The sequence below is a fragment of the Manis pentadactyla genome, chromosome 8 (genome assembly GCF_030020395.1).
Source record: "Manis pentadactyla isolate mManPen7 chromosome 8, mManPen7.hap1, whole genome shotgun sequence".
Taxonomy (NCBI): Eukaryota; Metazoa; Chordata; class Mammalia; order Pholidota; family Manidae; genus Manis; species Manis pentadactyla.
The window spans coordinates 131,441,330-131,462,659 of NC_080026.1; the positions used below are offsets into that span (position 1 = coordinate 131,441,330).

Sequence of the window (21,330 nt, forward strand, 5' to 3'; positions counted from 1 at the left end):
CTCACCACTCTCTCATCTTCATATCTGTTGATTCAAACCTCTGAAAATCAGATGAAAGAAATCCATGGACTCTATCCTCAAGGTTAATGTGTATGCCTACAATTCAGATTTTATGGACCTGTGTTTATGAAGCCTAATCTAACCCTGAGCTTTTGTTGTTTCTTTGACCCTCCTATAGTCTCAAAATTTCCTGGGAAGAGAGGCTCTGATTTCATTGGTCACTCATTATTCAGGGGGCTGAGCTTTAATGGTGAGCCTTAAATGATACTAATCTACCCTAGACTGACCACCTGCGGTACAGCACCCATGCCTAGACCAATTAAGTTATTAAGTTGGCAGGGTCACATGGTACTAAGCATGGCAACCTCAAAGGCTTCATTTCCTTGGCAGAGTCTACATAAATAGCAATTTCTCTCAGAAATGGGTATGCCCATGACAGTCATCCAAGTGCACTGGGCTTCTCTGTATAGGATGAATGTAACAAACAGTAGGAGGAGGATGGCTGCAAATTATCACTGGGCCACAGATTAAATGATAAACTACATATCTTATATACTATGTATCTAAAAATATGACTAAATGATGGCTGTAGGGATGCCAAGAAAGGATGGTAAAAGTGGGGTAAGATAGACTATTGGAGTCTCAAATTTGAATTTTGAATTGTGTTTTACAAGGTACAACAGAAATGAACTGGCAGAGAGAATGAAAGGAAGCACACCCTGGTGGGCAAAGGAACGTCTAAAAGCAGACAGTGAGGAATTGGGAAGAAACGGGGCCCCAGACCAAGCAAAGGAATCTGTACGTAAAAGATGCATGACACTGCAGACTTTGTAGCAAAATGATTTCACACAGTGTACATCACCCTTGAACAATGCTATGGTTGAGGCTGGGAGCAGAATGAAGGGAGTGAGGATGCAACTGGGTAGGTCCTCCAGCAGCGGACGCCAGGTCTCTCAGCCCTGCCATTCTCAACTTACTGCTGTAAAGCCAAGATAACTAAGCTACTCAAGGGTACTTCTCTTCAGCTAATGCCATAAACTTAGACAATAAGGCTTTTGTAGCAATGCAAATCTTACAGTTGCTTTACTTTTATAGAATGAAGATACAAGAACCAAGAGAACATGTACAGTAGGTACAGGAAGGAAGGAAGATCTGAGCCATGATGAGTCAGGGGGTGGGAAATGGCTTCATTCTATCAACACCAAGGTAGAACACCAGGCAAGAAAACAGCTAAGCACATACTCACATGTGCTTCTCTAAACAACTTAGTTCCAACCACGCCAGGTTGAAGTACACGACCGTAGGAGACATTAAACACCTCTGTCCCAGCAAAGCTGAAAATGAGTATAACCACCCGACCTAATATGTACATGCAAGCACTGCTCTTTGTAGTAAAAAAAGATGAACTGACTTTAGCTCTGTGATAAGAGTGATTCAATTCACTTGACTATTATCAAGCTGTCAAGCTTCTTTTTATTTCTATAAAAGAACAGAGAATGATTTATAAATCCTAAACACAGACCCTACCATGCACATCAGAACTAAAAAAAGAAAGCATTGTGTTTTGGAAATTTTAACCTTATTCATTGTTTCTCCTTCTAAGAGACCTTAAGATTCGCTACATATTTCTCAATGTACAGAACCATTAAATTACCTTTAAGTTGACATGAAGGCCACACATGTCCTGGGGTAACCAATGAGTGTACAACTGCACAGCGCCATGAATTAGACACAGGAAACTTCTCTCTGGTGTGTCATACACGATAGTTTATTTCATGATTGTTTTGGTGAAACCAAAATTAATCTTTCTTGCAGTTCTGTTTTGACAGCAGTAAATTACCCACAGTAACTCGGCAAATGTAAAGCCCTACAAACTTCAATGGCAAGTAGGTAACCCTTTAAACAGAGTTTCTCAAACCTCGGCATGACTGACATTTTGGGCTAAAACATTCTTTGTTGTGAGGGCTGTCCTACGTACTGCAGAATATTCAGCAACATCCCCAGCCTCTATACCCACAAGATGCCAGTAGCACACCCACGTGACAATCAAAAAGGTCTCAAGACATGGGATGGGGGCTGGGATGGAGACAACACTGCCCAATAGAGAATTACTATTCTAAGGCAAGCAGGAATAGCAACTCAGAGGGGGAAGACCCCCTTTGTCCCACTAAAGCTAGTGTGTTAGATCATGAAACAAATTGATCTCAGTTTAAATTATAGAATTACATTATGCAATTATCAAAATTTATAATCATACTCCCCAGGAAAATTATTTATATATATTCACTTATTTCAAGGGTGAACTTTATTCAATTAGATATATTTTTCAATCAACTTATTTAAAAATAAGCCTTCAATTCAAATATAAGCCCATATATATTTCCACGTATTATACAGGACTATCATTTCAGAATTATGTTCTAAATTATTTGCAATGTTTTTTCAATTTGAAGAAAAATGGAAATGCAAGAATATCTTCACTGTTTATCTGACAATTCAAATGTAACTTTCTCATTACTCTAAAAGGAAACTTTATGTTAATTAACTTCTTTTATTCGTATTGCCAAATTATAAGATTTATCCTGATATGCCAAATAATGTCACTTTATTCAACATAGATATACACCAACAATTAAATTGTTCATTATTCTTGTATGTCCATCAGTCCATCCAAAGATTTATTGAACATTTACTATAAATCAGGGATTGCTGCTAAAATAATAAGTGAACTCAAACTCTACCCTGCAAGAAGCTCAGAGAGATGGATATATGGGAAAACAGGTATTTACAATAAAATGCAGTGAATGGTAGATATCAGCACGTAAGCTGCAATGGACATATGTACTTGTACCTAAGAGTCAGGCAAGGTTTCAGAATGGATGCAAACCTGAGATGAATCTTTCAAGGTATAAAGAAGTAAAGTGAAGATATCATTGTTTTAATATGTGGGGTAGAGAAAATCTCTTAAAAGCATAATATATAGAAGCCAAAAGCCATAGAGGAAACAGAGCTACATAAAAATTTTAAGCTTCTGTATAATGAAATAAAAATACATACCATAAACAATGACATAAGGTAAATGACAAAATGGGATATGACTGGCAAATGATGTTTGATATTATAATATATAGAATGGGATATGACTGGCAAATGATGTTTGATGTATAATATATAGAAGCCAAAAGCCATAGAGGAAACTGGGCTACATAAAAATTTTAAGCTTCTGTATAATTAAATAAAAATACATACCATAAACAATGACATAAGGTAAATGACAAAATGGGATATGACTGGCAAATGATGTTTGATATTTTAACTATTAATACATAAAGAGCTTTTTATTGTGTTTTAATCACTCTTAACTGAATTTCCACAAAACATCATTTTGTTGTAATTAAACAGGTTCTCCAATCTTCTTTTTTTTGTTATCTGAAAGAATGTACAAGAGCAACGAACTTATTTGCATTCCCTTCCGTACTTAAATCAAGCATTCCTAATAGAATAGATTGTTCAATATCATCCTTTAAGAAGAAATTAAAATTAAATAAGTAATTTGATCATTCAATAGAATCAATGATAATTCTGAAAAGGGGAAAGCTGGGACACAATACAAATATGACGACAAATAATTTAATTGAAATATTTATTAAACAGAAACACTAAAGATAAATTACATTACATTAAATTTAGGACTTCTGCTCATCAAAGGATACCATTAAGAGAATGAAAAGGCAAGCAATGAACGAAAGAAGGTATCTGTAAAACAGTTACGCATTAGCCAGAATGAATGAAGAACCTCTTATGTGTAACAGCAACAGACAATACAATAGGAAAATGGGCAAAAACCCTGAACATTACAAACGGACAACCAACATATAACAAGGCATCCAAATTTGTTAGTCAACAGCAAAATGCAAATTAAAACCATAGCACACCCCAGCTGCTACACACCTATCAGGATGGGAAGGAACTGGAACCCGCCTATGCGGCTGCTGGGAGTGTAAATTAATAAAATCACTTTAAAAAGTATGGGCAGTATGCACTAAACCTGCATACCTTATGATCTGACACTTTCACACCTATAGATCTGTACCCATTAGAAATGCACATGTATGTTCACCAAAATATATGTAAAAAAATGTTCCCAGCTGTACTTTTATTAGCCAAAACCTAGAAACATTCCATCCACATCAGAATGGACATACAAGCAATGGGAAAGAACCCTCTTGTTACGCAATCCCATGGGTAAGTCTCAAATACATTGTTAAGTGAAACAAGTCAGTCACAAAAAAACCCACAATTGATCCTTGACTAATGCAGAGTTTCGGGGTGCCAATACCCATGCAGTCGAAAATCTGCACAGAACTTTTCACTCCCCAAAAACTTAACTAGTAACAGCCTACAGTCAACTAGAAGCTTTACCAATAATGTAAACAATTAACACATATTTTGTATGTTATATGTATTACATACTGTAATACTGTATTCTTACAATAAAGTAAATCAGAAAAAAAAAAACATTGAGATTGTCAAAAATTCCAAGGAATATTCTAATATATTTATTGAAAAAATCTACATATAAGTGAACTCGAGCAGTTCAAAGCCATGTTGTTCAAGAGTCAAACTCTATATTGAGTAATTCCATTTATGTAAAGTATAAAAACAGGAAAGATTAGTCTATTGTGGTTATCTTTGGGGGGGTGGGATAACCAAGGGGACATGGAAGAGGCTTGTGGGGGGCTGAAATTTCTTGATCTTGATGTTGGTTACTCAGATGTGGTCACTGTGAAAATTTATCAAACTGTACACTTAAGAATAGTGTCCTTTTCCATTTATACATCACAAGTCACTAACAGCTTTTGAAAATACTAGTGTCCAAACTCTGCCCTGATCTACTGAAGATGAAATTTCCCTTCCTCCATGCCCTCTGCTGTCTCCTGCATCTGAAAGGTCTTCTGCCCATGCCTGCATATGCCAGCTGTAGCTTCTTTCCCAGATCAAGCTCCTGTACCTGTTCTTTGGGGAGGCCATTCTCTGTATCTCCCCTCTTCCACCCCCACCCACTGCACTTCTACGTGCTGTAGAAGTTTAATAGTATTAGTAATAAAACTACACATAGGTAGGACAGAGAATTCACAGAAAACAGAAACTGCACTACTGAGATGGGACTTTTCTCTTTTTCCTAATCCCAGTGTTCCAATCAGAAGGATGTGTGCAACCAGTTCCCTGCACACTGCTCACTCACTGCCTGCCTTCCCATCCACTTTCATCCTGGCAGATAGATGCCTGCCTTCCATATGCACACATGTCAATAAACTCCCTGAGAACCTTTTTTGTGTCAATTAATTTGCTAAGCACTGGGGATAGTGACAGATAAGACATGGTTTGCTCAAGGAACTGGCAAGTAGGGACCATATCTGATCATCTTTCTCTTGCCTTGGCATCTAGCATGATGTTTCATAGACAGCAGGCCCTCCGTGAACACTGACTGATTACATATACCTACAAATAGCTAGAACACAAGGAGAGCTACAGATAAAGTGCTTAGAAATGACAGAGTTCACAGAATGGGAAAGGTACCCTGCAGCCCCAGCACGTAGAAGTGCAGTGGGTGGGGGGAGAATGGCCTCCCCAAAGAACTGGTACAGGAGCTTGATCTGGAAAAGAAGCTACAGCTGGCACATGCAGGCATGGGCAGAAGACCTTTCAGATGCAGGAGACAGCAGAGGGCATGGAGGAAGGGAAGCTCAGGAGCACATAAAATAGCACCTGGCAGTCAGAGTATGGGGCCGTGTAAAGGAGGGAAGCAAATTTCGTCTTCAGTAGATCAGGGCAGAGCTTGGACACTAGTACTTTCAAAAGCTGCAAAGGTAGTGATGTTTTCAAAGGCTAAGTATCATGTACTATATACCAAGCTTTCTATTTCATTGTGAGAAGACAGATGAGAAGGATGGGAAAAATAAGGCACATGACTAAGTAAGTATATTCCCCAGTTAACATTTACCTTTAATTAATATGGAGGTATATTAATATTCTCCAAAATAAAAAGTTATATACACCTCTCGTAAACCTGGTAGCACTGCTATTTATATGAATTTCAGTTCTTCAACTCTCCTTCATGTTGCCAAAATTAAAACTTGAGTTAATGCAAACTCTGCACAAGTTAACCATACTGAGCTTCAATTTTCTCATCTGAAATGAGCAGCTTAGAACACCTGACCCTAAAGCCACTGCTTTTGACTTTGATGTGGCAAAATTCCACATGTGACAATTTTAGAAACAAGAATTTGTGATGAGCAAGTGAATTCTTTAACCTCCAGTTTCCTGTAGGAGGCATAAAAAAGCCCTTACTAAAAGTACTCTGTGGTCATTTTTTCTACTGACTATGTCTAATTCATTAGACATTTAACATCAAGAAAAATAGATGCTGAATCAAAACCTCCAGTGTTTTATTCTCTGCTGTGGGTAACCGATGAGATCATCTGTGCCTCTTTCAGACCAGCAGTAGCAGTCACTGCCACGTGCACCCAAATGCATCACTCTGGGCTGCCTAGACTGTAGTAAAGTAACATTTACTGATTTGTCTGGTCAGGAAACTGTGAACAGCTTGGGGATCAGTAGCATATGGTTTTGCAGATGCAGCTCTGTAAACTGCAGTTTTTTTGTAAACTGCAGTTTTTTGGGGAGGTGCTTCTACAACAGTAACGCCACTACTTTCTTTTAGGCAAACTCCTGCAGAAGAACTCCAGAGGTGCTATGTGACCATAATCAAGCTGAGGCACTGAGTTTAGAGTGATTAATCACAGACGAATTCGCCTTGTTTCTTTTCTGCCATTTCTGCACCCTTTCTGATGTTTCAGCTCGCTGATGTCTGGCCATGTCATGACACCGAAGCAGACTGCCTGAAATCACTCTTTACTTCAGCCTGCATACCAGTCTGGATAAAGAATTCAATCAAAGCACCTTCTTCAGATCACAGAACAGTCACACACCAGCACTCTGAGACAACATGGAAGAAATTTTTAAAACCATATCTAACACCATTTCTATATACTCCAATTTCCACTTTTTAAGGAAATCAATAGTTTTGAAGTGGATGGGAAGAGGTCAAAACAAAGAATATAAACTGAGTTTGCATGCAGATATTAAACATTTTGAAAGTATAGGGAATTCATTTTGTAAAAAGGTTTAGAAAACTAAATATATTTAAACCAGCAGCTCAATTTTTAAAAGTATATATAAAATGATACATATACATAAACTACATAGCATATATAAAAATATATAATACATTTATAAAATAAATAAATATGAACCAACAGCTCAGTTAAAAATTCTGGTTGTAGGCAGAATGGAGGGGAACAAAAAAAAAAGCCTGTTCAGGTGTTAACCCTCTGCAGAGCCAAATGCTCTAGGAAGCAACCCCTCCCATCACCAGTGATGGCTGCTTCAGTTAATTCCATTCAGTGACTGTCAGTGATTGGTTCAGACACAGACACAAGGCCAATTCTGACAAATGAAATGAGTGAAGTGGGCCAGGACACTTCTTGGTAAGATTTTCCTGGGTATTAAAAAAAGATACAGACCAGCTCACACACATCAGGATAGTGACAGGCAAACAAAGAAACCGGAAAAGAACAAGCAATGATCAGGAGAAATTACAACCTGTCTGAACTGCTGGTGGAATGCAAAGCAGAACAGCCACTGTGGAAAACAGTATGGCAATTCCTCAAAAAATTAAACATAAAATTACCACACAACCCAGCAATTCCCCTTTTGGCTATATACATAAACAAAATGAAAGCAGGGACTTAGTTGTACTTCATGTTCACAGCAGCAATACTTCCAACAGCCAAAAGAGGGAAGCACCACAAGTGTCCGTCGCCGGATGAATGCACAAATGAAATATGGCGCATAAATGCAATGGAATATTACTCAGCCTTTCTTAAAAAGGAATGAAATTCTGATACCTGCTACAACATGGATAAACCTTGAAGACATTATGCTAAGTGAAATAAGCCTGTCACAAAAAAGACCGATAGTTTGTCATTCTATTACTACTCAGAGTAGTCAATTCACAGGGCCACAAAGTAGTGTGGTGGTAGCCAGGGGTGGGGAGAGAAGAAAACGGGGAGCTGATGTTTAACAGATACCATGTTTCAGTTCTGCATGATGAGAAGCGCTCTGGAGATGGAGGGTGGTGATGGCGGCATAGTATGTGAATGTACTTAATTCCTCTGAACTATTTAACAATGGTTAAGGTGGTAAATTTTTGTGTGGATGTTTTACCACAATTAAAAATAATGTATTAAAAAAGACTCAGGAGAGGACGTTATTCTTTTCTGAGTTTAGCCACTGCTAATGGCCTATGACACCCTAATAGGCGGCAACCACCTTGGAACTGTGAGACCAGCAGACAAAGAGGACAAGCATCGCTGAGGAGCACAGCCAGAAAACCGTGCCACCCCCTCCCTGTCAGAAGGTAACTCCTGCAAAGAGAAACTCTTCTAAGCTAAAAACACAATTTCTATTCATTTCAGTTAGTTCCTGAGTCCTCAAATTAAGTACTGATTTATGCTGAAACAGTACCAAGTCCCATTAAAATGGCTACATTATTAATAGTAAATGTAAACAATGATAAATAACACAACATATCATGACTATTTCTTGTCATTAATTATTCTATTTTCCGCTTTTCATTAAATTCTTTGTGCCTTACATCTAAGACTATGACTACAAGAAAATATATCCAACTATGTAAATCAACTGTTACCATCCTCCCTACACATGACAGTAAAACCAAAAGAATTCAATAAAAATACATTTTAGGGAATACGAGGCATAAGAATATAACTGCTGTAAACTAGCAAACCATAGTACTCTGAAAGGAAAATTTACTTCAACACATACCACCTATGTAACTATGAAGACGACCACATGATGATTTTCATCTTGCAGTGCTCACCATTAGCAGGACAAGAAAAACCAAAATTCGTCGTCATGTTGAGAAATGCCCTGTAGGCTCAAGTATTTTATAAGATGAATTCTCCTAATCCAACGAGGCACATCTGTAAGTGCGGCTGCTTATGCAAGCTAAGTGGCTTCTCTCACACTGAGCCATCAGAAGCTTCTCGGGTCAATCAACGTTAGGACATGAGTCTGCACAGCTCAACACAGAACGAATTTCATCTGCACGGAAATCTACATCTATATCTAGTGACTTCCACTGTACACCCTGTGTTTCAGCCACACATTCCTGCGTAACAATCCACCCCACAACTCAGTGGCTTCAAACAATAGCAGTTTATGATGCCTCATGATTCTCTGAGCTGCTCAAAGAGGTGCTCCGGGAGGTGGTAGTTCTGCTGGTCTCGCTTAGGCATGCAGTAGCACTCAGCTAGGAACTTGGTGGGCCTGAAACATCCAAGATGTGATCAAACCCCCAGGTAGCTGTTCCCTCCAGCAGGGTGGCTGGACCTTTTTCAATGGCTGGACCCAAAGACAGAGGAAGTGAAAGCTGCTAGCCTTCTGAGGCCTGGGCCTGAAGCCCCAGAGAGTTGTTTCCATGGCATGCAACTAGTGCAAGTCACAGGCCTGTCCATTCAGCGTGAAGGAGACAGAATCTATACCTGGGATGGTTGAAGCAGCATGCACACACGCAGGCTCAGAGCAACTGATGATGGACACTCTTGGAAGTCACCTATCAAACCATCGTCCTCCCTTCGCATAGTCATTTCAGATGTCTTCATAACTCATTATTCATTAAAAGAGATCAGTCAAACCAGCTCTTTTGTGTATCTCAGACCTGCTGTTAAATACTTTAATTTTCTCTGTATCATACAATAAATGTATCAACTGGTGAAGTTTGTAATGCAACATGTCTAAATCTAAACAAGAAAACCCAGATGAAACATTACTCTAGTTCCAGGTACAGTTAAATGTCACTTGGTGCCACTCTGCACTGTAGTCTAATTATCCACAGGCCCCCCTGGTTGTAATCTCCATTAGGGCAGAGCCCACACCTGTTCTGCTTGCAACTATATCCACAGTGTCCATCATGTACCAGGTACCTAAGAGACTGCTCCTTCTTCATTATTAAAAAATTCCTATTTTAAAATGTATTCCTTTTTTTCTTCAATACAAGATAGAAAATACCTTTGTAGATTTTCCTACGTATGACTTATATTGTGGCAAAAATATGCCATTACTATACTTTAAACACTTAGTGATGCTCTAAGAAAGAAGATAGAGTTTTAAATATTACTGTAGTTATATGCTAAATTTACTCTCAAGCAATCTTGAAAAACAGAGATTTTATAATATATGCAATTCATTTTCTCTGAGTTATATTTTGTTGGTCTCTGGTTCTAGACCTTAAACATGCAATCAGAAATGGGCTTGGACCAACATCTACATTACAATTTTGAACAGCACATCATCTGACTGAAAATTCTCACTTTATAAGCAGTTATGCTATTCTTTAATAACTGAAGGTTCTCATTTGCTCAAAATGTAGTAAAATATCCTAGACTAAAATGAACATACCTTTACTCCTCAGTTATCTAAAATGACGTATCTTCAATCATTAAGGCAATGAAAATAATTTCCTTAAACTAACAATAAAAAAAATTATAATCAACATATCTTGAGAAACCAGAAGTGTTCAAATAACCATGCCAGGAAAATGCTGATGTTATAGAATTTACTGTTCAGACATTTTATCATTATTATCTCACAAATATCTACAAAATCATTAACTATACTACAAATTTTTGTAATTGTCTCTCCTGAGAAGATATAATGTGAATATAATTTTAAAAAATTAAATTTTGTTTTAATGGTTAAACTGATACTACTGCTTTCCACTCTGGTCTGTAACCTAGGTATCACCGGTGTTTGTAAATTTCCAACAGGTACTAATTTGGGGGATTTGGAAATGAGAAATTGGAATTCCCGAAATAATAAATTATTCTGAAAATAATTCAAATGTTCTTCATACTCTTTACTCATTAGTATGGGTGTCTTAAAAACTGTTTCAATTAAAGAGATATCAAGTTTAGTATATTTACAAACCTGAGCCTACAGAGACTATTAAACACCGGAAAATTTCCAATAGCCTGACATTTGGCTCTCTTAGCATCTTAGCAGCACTACACAGCATCACAAGCTGAAATTACCAATTTATGACCTTATTTTGCTTCAAGACTTGTTATTCTTGAAACCCCACTCATATACTTTGTACATAAACTGATTAATATTTATTACATTTACCTTTTCATTTATACTGTTGACAGAACACAACACAGAACACGACTACAGCTACAGCCAGCAACACTGATCTGATCAAGGCTGCCTCCCGCCACACGCCGCCCCTGCTTCCTACAAATGGCAACCGTCACCTTGTTTTCGGCTATATGTTGGTGGATTCCTTTAAACTGATGACATTTCTGCGTTTATTTTTGTGGCAGAATTATCATATTTCCCCCAATTTCCTGATTTATCAACTTGTTTTCCTCTGGATTCATGATTTTAAAAAACATAAATTTACCCCAAAATGCCAAGAAGAAATTCCTACATGGAAACACTAGCTTTCATGTTAATGTTGCTCTACTAAAAGAAAGATCAGTCTGTTTCTGAGGTGATTTCTAGCAATCAAACCTGCTACTAATACAAGGAAATGTAACAAAGTTACTGGCCCTCCTTTTATCATGACGCTGTTGCTTTAAGCTTTTCTACAGACACAGTGACTTAGGATTTTAAAAACAGCTATGAAATGGCTTTAATCTACCACGACCACAGGGTGTGCTGAATTGGCTCTTTGTCCTTAAGTAAGGGAAATCACAGTCTAAATTTTGGATGCAGCATGTGGAACAGGGACTGAATGAATGACACGGCATCCCACCACCCCAATCAGGCCTCCTCAAATTCAATGGCTCTGTTTGCAGGATATACAGGAGTATTATGTTTATGCTGGCATATAAAAAGATGCTCTTTTCTGACACAAATGGGCTTGAACTGATTATAATTAGTCACACTATCCTCAATGATGACATACAACTTGGAGTCCTAGCACAAACATACCAAATTCTCCTCACTTCAGTAGAGCAAAAGAACTATCTTATTCTGCCAACAAACATTTGAGCTCTGAGACCTTTTCTGCCTCAATGGATAAAGCCAAAATCAACAGACACCCTGTGGCACAACACAGGACTTATTACTGAGAGGTCCACCAACCCTAAAAGAGTTCAGTGTCACTTTCCTCCAAGCAAAAGACAAGTGTCCACAATTCTGCAAATTTTCATAAAGGTAGGCAGCATTGGTACACACTCGTATAAGCCTTGAATTAAAGTTAGAAATCTGGCTAACAGCACGAGCAGGCCATTTAGAAGTCTGATGCTATTTATCAGCATATAAATACAGAACCTTAGCAGGTCCCAACAAAAGCACAGGCGATGATTTAGTGAATGCTACCCAACTAGGCAGACACTACCCTATTAGTGTAAGTACACTCCACACTCATATTGAGATAAAAACACAGTGTAGCTCGTTCTACATCATTTCTATTGTACAGGTGCAAAAACTAAGACCAGCTATATTTGAGCGACCTCTCCAAACTGATAAGACACTCCCTTTGCTATCACAGTGCTTATCAGTACTCCGCGACATCCATTCACATTCTGTTAGAACTATCTGGGTGTCCTCCTAAGTTGTAACATACTTGTAGAATAGAAGCTGTCCTATTCACACTCAGTAAATATCTGTTAAACAAATGAATGTGTTTCTTTCTTCCCTATATACTGCTTGAGCCTCAGCAATAATATATAATGAGTATTTACAATAAATAATGAATACTTCTACTCAAGTCAACAAATGTTTATTATGAATTAAGTATCTATTGTGTAGCAGGCACATTGTTAGGTACTTGGCATCCACAAAGAAGATAAACATCATCAGGTTCTCATGAACATATATATATATATATACTCAACAGATGGATTTGAGTTTGGGGAAGAAATGTAGAGGTGAGGTGCGTGAGAGGTCAAATCAAGTCTTAGCGTCCAGTATGGATTACTGGAGAAGTGACTCCTAGGCTGAGAAATGATGGATGAGGAATTGTAAGTGTGGAGGATGGGCAGAGGGAGGGAGTAAAACAAGAACAGCATGGGTAAAGGCCCTCAGGTGGGAAAACCTAGCTGAAAGATGCCGGTTGTCAGCCTTCTGTGTTCCAGGACCCAGGTACCAAACTGTAGGTTTGAGCTTCTCCAGTATGGGTGATTCTAAAGTTAATAGACAGGAAACAGAAAACCTTAAAATGAGAAATCATCATCTTTCTGGTTCATCATGAGGCTCTCAGATGTGAGAAATTAATCAGGTGCAGCAGATCTCAAGCCTGACTTCACATTAGAATCTCAGTGTTTAAAAAATCTGATATCCATAGTTGATGCCCAACCAAATATTCAAATGCTTTGAAGGAAGGGCCCAAAAGACAATATTTTGTAGTTTCTCAGGTTATGTTAAAGTACAGTCCAAGTTAGTGACAGCAACAACTCAAAAGCTAAGCAGCCCTGAATTAGCTATCCCCTCTATCTCCTCCTGAAATGTCCCTTCATCTTCCCACTGGCTGCCTTCTTGTCAATCAGATCTTAGCCTACACATGACTCCTCAGAGAGGCCCACCTGACCCTAATCTAAAGTAGCCTGCCTGGTGAATATTCACCACATCACATTCTGACATCTGCCTTCTTTATTCATTATAGGTCCTTGAATAGCATGGAAATTCCATGAGACTAGGGATCATGGCTATACTGCTCACTGCTGTATTTTCAGTGAGAGTTCAGTAAGTATTACATGGATAAAGGAGGAAAGTAAGCCACAAGACAGGTAGGCATGGGGGTATCTGTCATGCAAATGGAATTTTAAAAATAATATCCTGAAGCTATAATTCTAAGAGATTACAGCTGGGTATGATTAAGCCAGACTGAACTACATGGAGGGCATTTTTAAAACCTGTAACTAAAAACTAGGTATGAGCCAGACTTCTGTTTCCAAGCAGCACTCAACCTAGGAGGAACCTGAAGAACATACAATATTTGGTCTGGACTGGGTCAACAAAGGTGTGCTGTAAATAAGCCTTCGTGCAGAGGAAAGGAGTGAGGAAACTAGGGTCAATATTTCCACTAATGACAAAAAAGGGAAGAAATGGGTTAAAATACAAAGCAATTAGATTTCAGCTTCGGTGTAAAGAAAAACTTGTCAAGGGAAATACTGTGACACTAGAATGGCCACTGAAGATGGGAATTAAGAGTGAAATTTCTCCAAGTCCCAATGATTGGCCTAAAATATGTGTTTAGAATAGGTTACGAACAAGTACATGAAAGAAGATTAATGTATTTGCGTGGCCAGAGTTCTGAGTGTCATAATTGTATTACTTGAGTAGAGTTTCCTACTTAGAACTAATCTAGCATCAGAAAAATGAACTGGAAGAAGAAAACACTAATAAAAACAGTAGTATACCAAATAAGTCTTTTGGGGAAAACAGAATTATGTTCATGCTTTTCCTTCTGCATAGGATATATGTTTAGACCTATCAAGTAAATTAATAATTTAGGCATAAAGGAAATTTTTGAAGACCAAACTCAGAAGTTATCTACAATGTACACTTAAATATATATGAGATTAAAAGAGAACTTCTAAGTGCCAGCAGGACACCTCGACCGGACTATCTAGGCTGTCAACAAATTTGAAGAGCAAGATTCATGTTTACATCTTTTTGCATCTTCACAGCTTATAGCAGTGCTCTGAGTAGAGCAGAAATATCTCATTACAGTTACTACAGGTTGTGGGATATGGGGATTCTGCTCCTTTAACTGTCTATACTTTCCAGAGCTTTTACAGTGGGCTACTAATACTTAGAAAACATCAGAGAGTTTCATGAAAGACAGTCATAAGTAAGACTTTCTTCTTAGAGAGAAATCCTAATCTTAAATCTCACAATAATACAATAAATTACAAAATAAGAGCAATAGAGGCTGTGGTTCTCACTAAAGAAAGCTTCATTTCTGAGGCAGCAAAGAGATTTCTTTAACCCATTCATCTGCCCTTCAAAGCTCCAAATTCTGTGCCCTGAGATAAGAATCATATCAAAGATTAATTTTTCTATAATGAAAAGCTTATAAATATTTGCAACTACTGTATCATTTAAAAATATCTCACTGCTTATATCAAGTTTTTCTGGACTGTGGCTGAGTCCCAAGGGAACAAAGCTAAAACTCAGTGGAGAAAGAAAGAATGGAGGGCAGCAGGAGGATGAGGATACACCCAGAGAGGGTCAGGTTCTTAGTGGGCAGCCTGTGCTACCCCAAGCAAGTAGGGTCTTGCTGAATGTTCCAGAATAGCCAAGATTTCTATATATTCTGTTAATTTCCTATTAAACAAATATTAAGTGCCTATGTGTCAGGCACTGTTCTAGGCCATGAGTAGACTATGTCTACGAAAAGTTTAAGACAACATTTAACAATAATTTATGATATACATTAGAAATGTAAAGGCAAGTTCAACTACTACAATGAGAAGCTAGGGAAGCAATTATTTTTGTAATGGATCAACAGCAGATGCATGTGTGAAAATCAACTTTACCTTATATTTCATCTTGGGGCATGAATGAATGTAGAAACCCATATAATAATAGCTGAGTTGAGAGGTTTTCTCATGAAGTTGCCTAGTAAAAGCAATTTCTCTGCCGAAAGAAGAAGAAGAAGGTAAAATTAAATATAGTTCCAATATTCAAAGTACTATATAATTGGATAACAAATATTTGTCAAATCTGAATATCTGGTATTAAGCTATCTACATGTTGAAAGAAAAATAATTTAAAAAATACTGTAAGATGATTTTTACTAAAGGGATACAAAAAAACCTCAATTATTTTAAGCAAATGCATGAGTTAGGATTTTTCATGTTATCAGGCATAGTAGTTAAACTAAAATTCAAATAGCTAAAAATAGTAACTAGCAAAAAATAAATCAAATAGCATAAATAATACTCTATTTAATATGGTTTCTTGTTCTTATTCATTATCTCCTGGAATTCTGAAAGACTGAGTTTATCAAGTTAAAAACAGTATAGCAAATTTTACAAAACTCAAAAGCCAAATTTCAGAAAGAATAACTATTATTATGACCGCTTACATGCAAACACTTTCAACTGTATATGACATTTAATTTTTTCTTAAGTCTAGATGCTTCCTCATTATTTATTTTCCCTAAAATTAGAGAGGGGAATAAATCATGTTATCTCACCACATTTCTCTATGCATATGTAGAGGTAAGGACGAACTGAGCAGAGAAGCTGTCAGCAATGCCTGTGCTTGACATGGTCTTAATTTTATCTGGATAAATCTATGCACAGAATTTCAGTCTACTTGCTCAAATGAATGACTGTGCTTGAGTTTTAAGCAAAACTTAGGTACATTTCTTAAGTATGAGAAAAGCTGTATGTTTTGTTTTTATGTTTGTTTCTTGAAGGTTTCCTCCTCTTTGTCTTAGTAGCAATGGATGCTTAAAATTCAAGGAGAAATTTATTTTTTAAGGCAACAATACTGTGCATTTTGCAACTTTAAATTTAAATTGCTGAATGTTACCCTAAATATTCACCTTTAAAGTATTTCTAAATCCACGAAGACTAAACTTTATTAGAATATAATGAAGTAATTCTACTATTCCTAGAAGTAATTTACTTTCAAGACTCAAACTGAGGAAAAATGCACTGATTTCACAAACCACCCAACTCTGATACAGACTGCCCAGCCACAATGGCATCCCTTCACCTGGTCCTGCTCAGGTCAGTTAACTGCACTGCCACACCACACCACTCCCAAGTTGTTTAGCCCCAAACCTATGAATCACCCATAATCATTCCTTTCCCCTTATCCCCTTGTCCAAGATCAGCAAGTCCAGTTGATTCTATCTCCTGAGTCTGACCACCTCAGACATTCTGGTCCCAGCTACCATTATGGCTCCCATGTATGACTGCAATAGTCTCCCAACTGGTTTTTCTGTTTCCATTCTGCCCCACCATAACCCCACAGCACAGTCTAAAGGAGATTTTTACAATATTAATCAGATCAGTTAACCTCCCCAACCCTTCACCCTCAAACTGGGTTGGAATCACAATACATAAAGTCCAACCTCCCTACCATAACCTAACAAGGCTCCCTCCACTGGCCCCTCCTCCCCAACGCCACAATGCCTCTCTGCCCCCTCGCATACAACTTACCCCATATCCTAGCCCACAAGACCTTCCTTCTCTTTATCTCAACCATCTCAGGGCACCTGGACTTGCTATCCTTTACCTGGACTTCTACTCTCAGATGTTTACATAGCTGACTCCTCTTCTCTTTCTTGCCCCTCAAATGCCACCTGTTCAGAGCTACCCCATACAAAAAAGCCCTCATGCCTACCACCATGATTTTATTTTTATCACAGAACAATGAAGTACCTAAAATTACATTGTCAGTTTTTTTACTGTCTGCTTGATCAAAACTGGGGACCCAGCCTGTCCTACTCGCTTCTACGAGCGGTGTCAGGACATAGACGGCTCCCAAATAAACATCCGTGAAACACATTAACGACATGTCTAAAATTCATCTTGCTAACAAAATGTAAATAAATGCCATGCTCATGATCCTTAATTCCAGTACTTTTTAAAATCTGCAGAATATATTACATAAAAATCTATACTGATTACAGGTTAAAACATTTAAAAAAAAGCTAAAGCTATCCTGATTGTACAATTCTTAAGAAACTGAAGAAATAGAGGAAAAACTACCTAACCAGGTTTACTGAAATACATTAAAATAAAAAATGGAGATGGTAACTTGTAACCTACTCTCCCCAATTTTACTTTAAAATATCAATCTCCCGGCTGCCTTTCCTCTTCTTTACTCAGCAACTCATATTCTCAAGAGCACTAACAGGAGGTGACAAGACTGCAGTTTGGGGGCCAATCTCCCCACTCCCAAGTGGCAACAGCTTCCAAGCTCCCAGGCTCCTCTGCTGCTTCCTCAAAGCTTTCCAGCTCCAGAATTTTCAAGTGCTACCAAACAATATATAAAACTCTTCCTCATTTTGCTGGGAATTGGTTATTTACTATGTCAAATGCAATAGAACTTCCATCCCTCTTAATTTATTGAGCTATAAAATGGTATCTCATACACAGGCTAGAATATATTATATAGGAATAAATACCATTTTTAATATTTATGTGAGAAGTCTAGAGACACATCCATGGCTACACACTGTAAAAAGTGATATACGAAAATATAACAAGATAGAAAATGGCAATAATTTCAAAGTACTGAGTGATTTTGGTACAAAGAAAAAGTGTCTTTTCTGAAATAAATACACACTCATAAAGTTAAAAAATATGAATGCATTAAATTATCAGTTCCAACTGTAGTGATATCACCAAGAGTTGTGAATATTTTAATTACTTTATACAAATACGCAATTAAATATATTTTTAAAATATTATTGCAGAGATCAGTTGTAAACACCATACAATTGTGAACTTAGTATGATTTGGCATTAAGAGATAGGTCAAGCTGAAAACACCAAGATGGAGAACTTTATATTGTGGGACACTGAAACACACAAAAAAATCAGTTATGGACCAGAGTTTTTTTAAAGATCATGGTTAAAAACAACTCATCTTTTTTATGACTCAGAAAAAAACACACATAGATTTAATAAATAATCTCAAAGTATATTTTACCAGGATGTGAAAATGTGACCATCAGATACAGAGACTGGGAAAAGAGACAAAAATGGCACAACAGCAAAGAGGGAGAAGAGAGACTCAAGGACCCAAACAACAGGAAAGCAACTCTCACTCTTCCTTCTCTTCTCCAGCACGTGTATATACAGACAAGAAGGAATGAAAATAGAAACAATAAGACCCCAGTCTTTTTACCATTAGGATAATGCTAAAAGCATCTGTACTGTGTTGCATATATTTGCAGCCCCAAGGACATAAAAGAGGAATCACCTCTGATGAGGATCATAGAGTCAGGGGACAGTCAGGGTCTGTTACATTCTATATACTTTATATAACTGTATGTCTTCCAACAGACTCACACTGTTTTAATTCATTTACACCAGACTCATTCAACCTTAATTATGAAAAACTATACACAATTGTGATGACAAGAAAAAATACATAGATAATATAACATTTAAGGAGCATTAAGTGCTTCTGAGAGAGGGGCTTAAATACATACATAAACTAAACAAATGTATCCCACAAATTCAATGACTACTCATATACTAGACTAGATGGATACTTTAAAAAGCTAGGGAATGACCACAAGACACTGGCCTCAGTTCTAAAAGTACTATTTCTAAATACCAATAAATAAGAGACTACTACAGTAACAAGTATGTACTATCCAATAGGAATTCTACTGTTATATGAAATATAATCAAATGAGGAATTACTTAAACTTCCATGTGACCCATTACAATGAAAAGCAATCTTACCGTAGTGCAGAGTAGACACCCAAAGACAGAAATGAATAATCAGGATCGTAGTACAAATACACAGATGACACACAGTATGGAAGGATGTCAATCACCCCTACAGCAATAATCTTTCCATCAAGCCAATACTGCTGGTGAAAGGAGCCATAGCCACAGTCTGGTCCATTAGGGGGATTTTCTGCCTATGAAAAAATAGACACATAAACACGAACACTTTGTCATCTTTTTCTTTACAGCAAAAAATCTTAATAATTAACCTACCCTACTTTTATTTTACTCAGGTCAGTATGTCCTAAAATTTCTTCCTTGTTGACCATCACCCTTCACAGTCACACCCTGCAGAACTTTTTACTTGTAGGAACATTGACCAAACAGAAGAATGAAGAAGAAAAACCAACTCAAAGATTGTTCAACTTGCTTTAAAATTTGACAGTGGGAAATATAAATTTCACAGGGTAAGTAAATATTAAACTATATTTTTCTGTTCTACACTAAAGTTGGAAAGAAATGGTACATGACAGAAAGACAGAGAACACAAACGGAGAGAGTTGGGTCATAAAGAACTGTCCCCATACCACCAGCCAGGACTCATCTGTGACTACCCCCAAACTGATAAAGGTAAGAACTCTTTTGTAAGTACAAAGGGCTATGACATTTCTCTGTATTAGCCAAAGGAAAATAAAGTTATTTCCTTATCCTTATCTTAATGTAACTATAATCCCACAGAAGAAATGAGATTCAGAGTATAACCATAATCCTGTAAATAGTTGAGTGATATTTCTCATTTTAAAATTCAACATGATTTCAAATATAACTGTTGTTAAATGAGAACTATAAAGTAGCATAAAAAATGCTTTGCTAGAGACTGAATGTATCTTAGAGATCAATAATTTAAGTGAATAAATACAATAAAACATGCATTTCATTTTCACACAGTTAAAATCACAGAGAATGTCTATGGACAAAAGCTAGAAAAGAATTAAGAAAAATGAAAAAAGCAAGTTTGCTAATAGTAAAACCAAAAAAAAGTCACAATATAAGAAATCTACAGATCATTATCATCATGAACATAGATGTAAAAATCTTCACCAAAATATGAGCAAATCAAATCTAACAACAAACAGACAGAATTATATACCATGACAAAGTAGAATTAATTCCACGTGTGCAAGGCTGGTTCAACATTAGAAAAGTAATTAAAAAAAGAAAAGTAACTAATGCAATCTATTATGAAAACAAGCAAAAGAGAAATTGTATCATACCAATTGATGTAGAAAACACATTTGACATACTCCAACACCCATTTATAACTCTCAACTCAAACTAGGAATAGAGGGTACTTCAACCTGATCTAGAACATACAGAAATCTACAGGTGACACCATACTTAACGGTTAAAAAACTGGATGCTTTCATCCCTAAGAACAGGAACAGGCAATAATATCCTCTCTTATCACTCCTATTTGACATCATACTAGAAATTCTAGCTAGTGTAATAAGACAACAAAAGTAAAGTATACATACAGATTAGGAAGGAAAAGGAAATAAGACCACCTTTATTCACAAGTAATATGATTTACTATGTAGAAAATACCAAAGAATTAACAAAAAATAAATAAAATTGAATAAACAATGTCAGGAAGGTCAGAGGATACAATATTAATATACAAAAGTCAACTGCTTTCCTATATACAAGCAATGACTGGACTGTGAAATTGAAAACACTGCCACTTACAAAAGCACCAAAAAAAGTATACACCTAAGTATAAATCTAACAAAACATGTATAGACTTTATA

At 37.0% G+C, this 21,330-nt stretch overlaps 1 protein-coding gene across 11 annotated transcripts in view; it reads right to left on the minus strand.

Moving 5' to 3' along the window:
- ATE1 (arginyltransferase 1) overlaps positions 1-21,330 on the minus strand; it is a 163,792-nt gene that overhangs the window by 62,008 nt on the left and 80,454 nt on the right. For all 11 annotated transcript variants that reach the window (XM_057506419.1, XM_036899006.2, XM_036899005.2 and 8 more), the window contains 2 exons: positions 19,535-19,716; positions 15,636-15,735 (listed from right to left, as the gene is read on the minus strand). In XM_057506419.1, coding sequence (XP_057362402.1) covers positions 15,636-15,735; positions 19,535-19,716 — 282 coding nt within the window. The remainder of the gene's footprint in view (positions 1-15,635; positions 15,736-19,534; positions 19,717-21,330) is intronic.